Source organism: Cebus imitator, unplaced genomic scaffold, assembly GCF_001604975.1.
Source record: "Cebus imitator isolate Cc_AM_T3 unplaced genomic scaffold, Cebus_imitator-1.0 Scaffold708, whole genome shotgun sequence".
Classification (NCBI taxonomy): domain Eukaryota; kingdom Metazoa; phylum Chordata; class Mammalia; order Primates; family Cebidae; genus Cebus; species Cebus imitator.
Genome location: NW_016108023.1, coordinates 1,212,372 through 1,213,657, shown reverse-complemented (window position 1 = coordinate 1,213,657; position 1,286 = coordinate 1,212,372). Strand labels below are relative to the sequence as shown.

At 54.6% G+C, this 1,286-nt stretch overlaps 1 protein-coding gene across 1 annotated transcript in view; it reads left to right on the top strand.

Annotated features, from left to right (window-relative positions):
* The window catches only part of CSF2RA (colony stimulating factor 2 receptor subunit alpha), a 16,171-nt gene that overhangs the window by 10,727 nt on the left and 4,158 nt on the right, over positions 1-1,286 (top strand). Inside the window, exon 7 of the mRNA XM_017518855.2 lies at positions 365-461. Within this exon, the coding sequence (XP_017374344.1) occupies positions 365-461 (97 nt within the window). The remainder of the gene's footprint in view (positions 1-364; positions 462-1,286) is intronic.

Here is a 1,286-nt window from a genome sequence, read left to right as displayed (position 1 = left end):
TTGAGACAGAATATTCCAGGCTGGAGTGCAATGGCGTGACCTCAGCGCTCACTGCAACCTCCACCTCCTGGGATCAAGCAATCCTCCTGCCTCGGCCTCCCAAGTAGCTTGGATTACAGGCGAATGCCACCATAACCAGCTAATTTTTGTATTTTTCACAGAGATGGGGTTTTTTCATGTTGGCCAGGCTGGTCTCGAACTCCTGACCTCGTGATCCGCCCACCTCGGCCTCCCAAAGTGCTGGGATGACAGGCGTGAGTCACTGCAGTCCCCCATTCCCCCCCAAAAGAAGGAAAAAAAAAGCTGATTTCCTTTTCCACGTCCGTCAGCGATTCACACCAGATGCATTCCTGTGTCTATCTAGGGTCTGATGACGGGCAGACCAGCGCCGTGTACATTTACGTGCCCTTGGTCCTCGGGACCGTGGTGTGTGCCCTGGTCCTCGGCTTCCTGTTTAAAAGGTAATCCCTGAAGCACCTCGGCATCCCCCAGACAAACGTGCGGGGGCTGGGTGGGGGGGGACGGCGCTTTCTCCAGAGGGTGTCTGTGTTTCTCGCAAAGACAGCCTGGTCCTGTCACGCATCCGGTGACACGGAGAACTTGCTTGGGATGCCACGTTTTTGCCGGACGTGAGATCCCCCTGCCCCCCACAGAGCTGAGCTGTGGGCAAAGAGGCGATGCCTTCATGCCCTGTGTGTCTTCTGCTGTAGGGGAGGATGCTCCCTGGCTGTGTCACCTCCTGTGTCAGCCTCCGGAGTAGCCAGGATGACGTACGTGCACCATCACACCTGGCTAATTTTTGTATTTTTGGTCGAGAAGGTGTTTGTCCATGTTGGTCAGGCTGGCCTCGAACTCCTGGCCTCAGGTGATGCGCCCGGCTCCTCTGCTGTGTCTAAAGATGACGCCTGTCATGGGATTTATGAGATGCGTGACGATCTCGTGTCAAAATCCTTGACTTAGTGACATTGGCAGAGGTCGTGTTTCTAATAAGGCCCCATTCACAAATTCAAGGAAATCGAAGGGGACGATAGTTGGATTCAAAACAATTGTGTCATCTTCCCTCTGGAGCTTCCAGGGGACAATGATTCCTGCCTGGCTCAGCTCCTGGGGGCGCCAGGTGTCCTGGGCTAGTGGCCCCATCACTGCAGTTTCAGCCGCTGCGTCCACGTGGCCTCTTGGTCTGCGTCTGTCTCTCTTCTGTCTCTCAGAAGGATGCCTGTCATTGGATTTAGGACTCACTGCAATCCAGGGTCATCCCACCTTGACATCCGTTAACTAATTACATT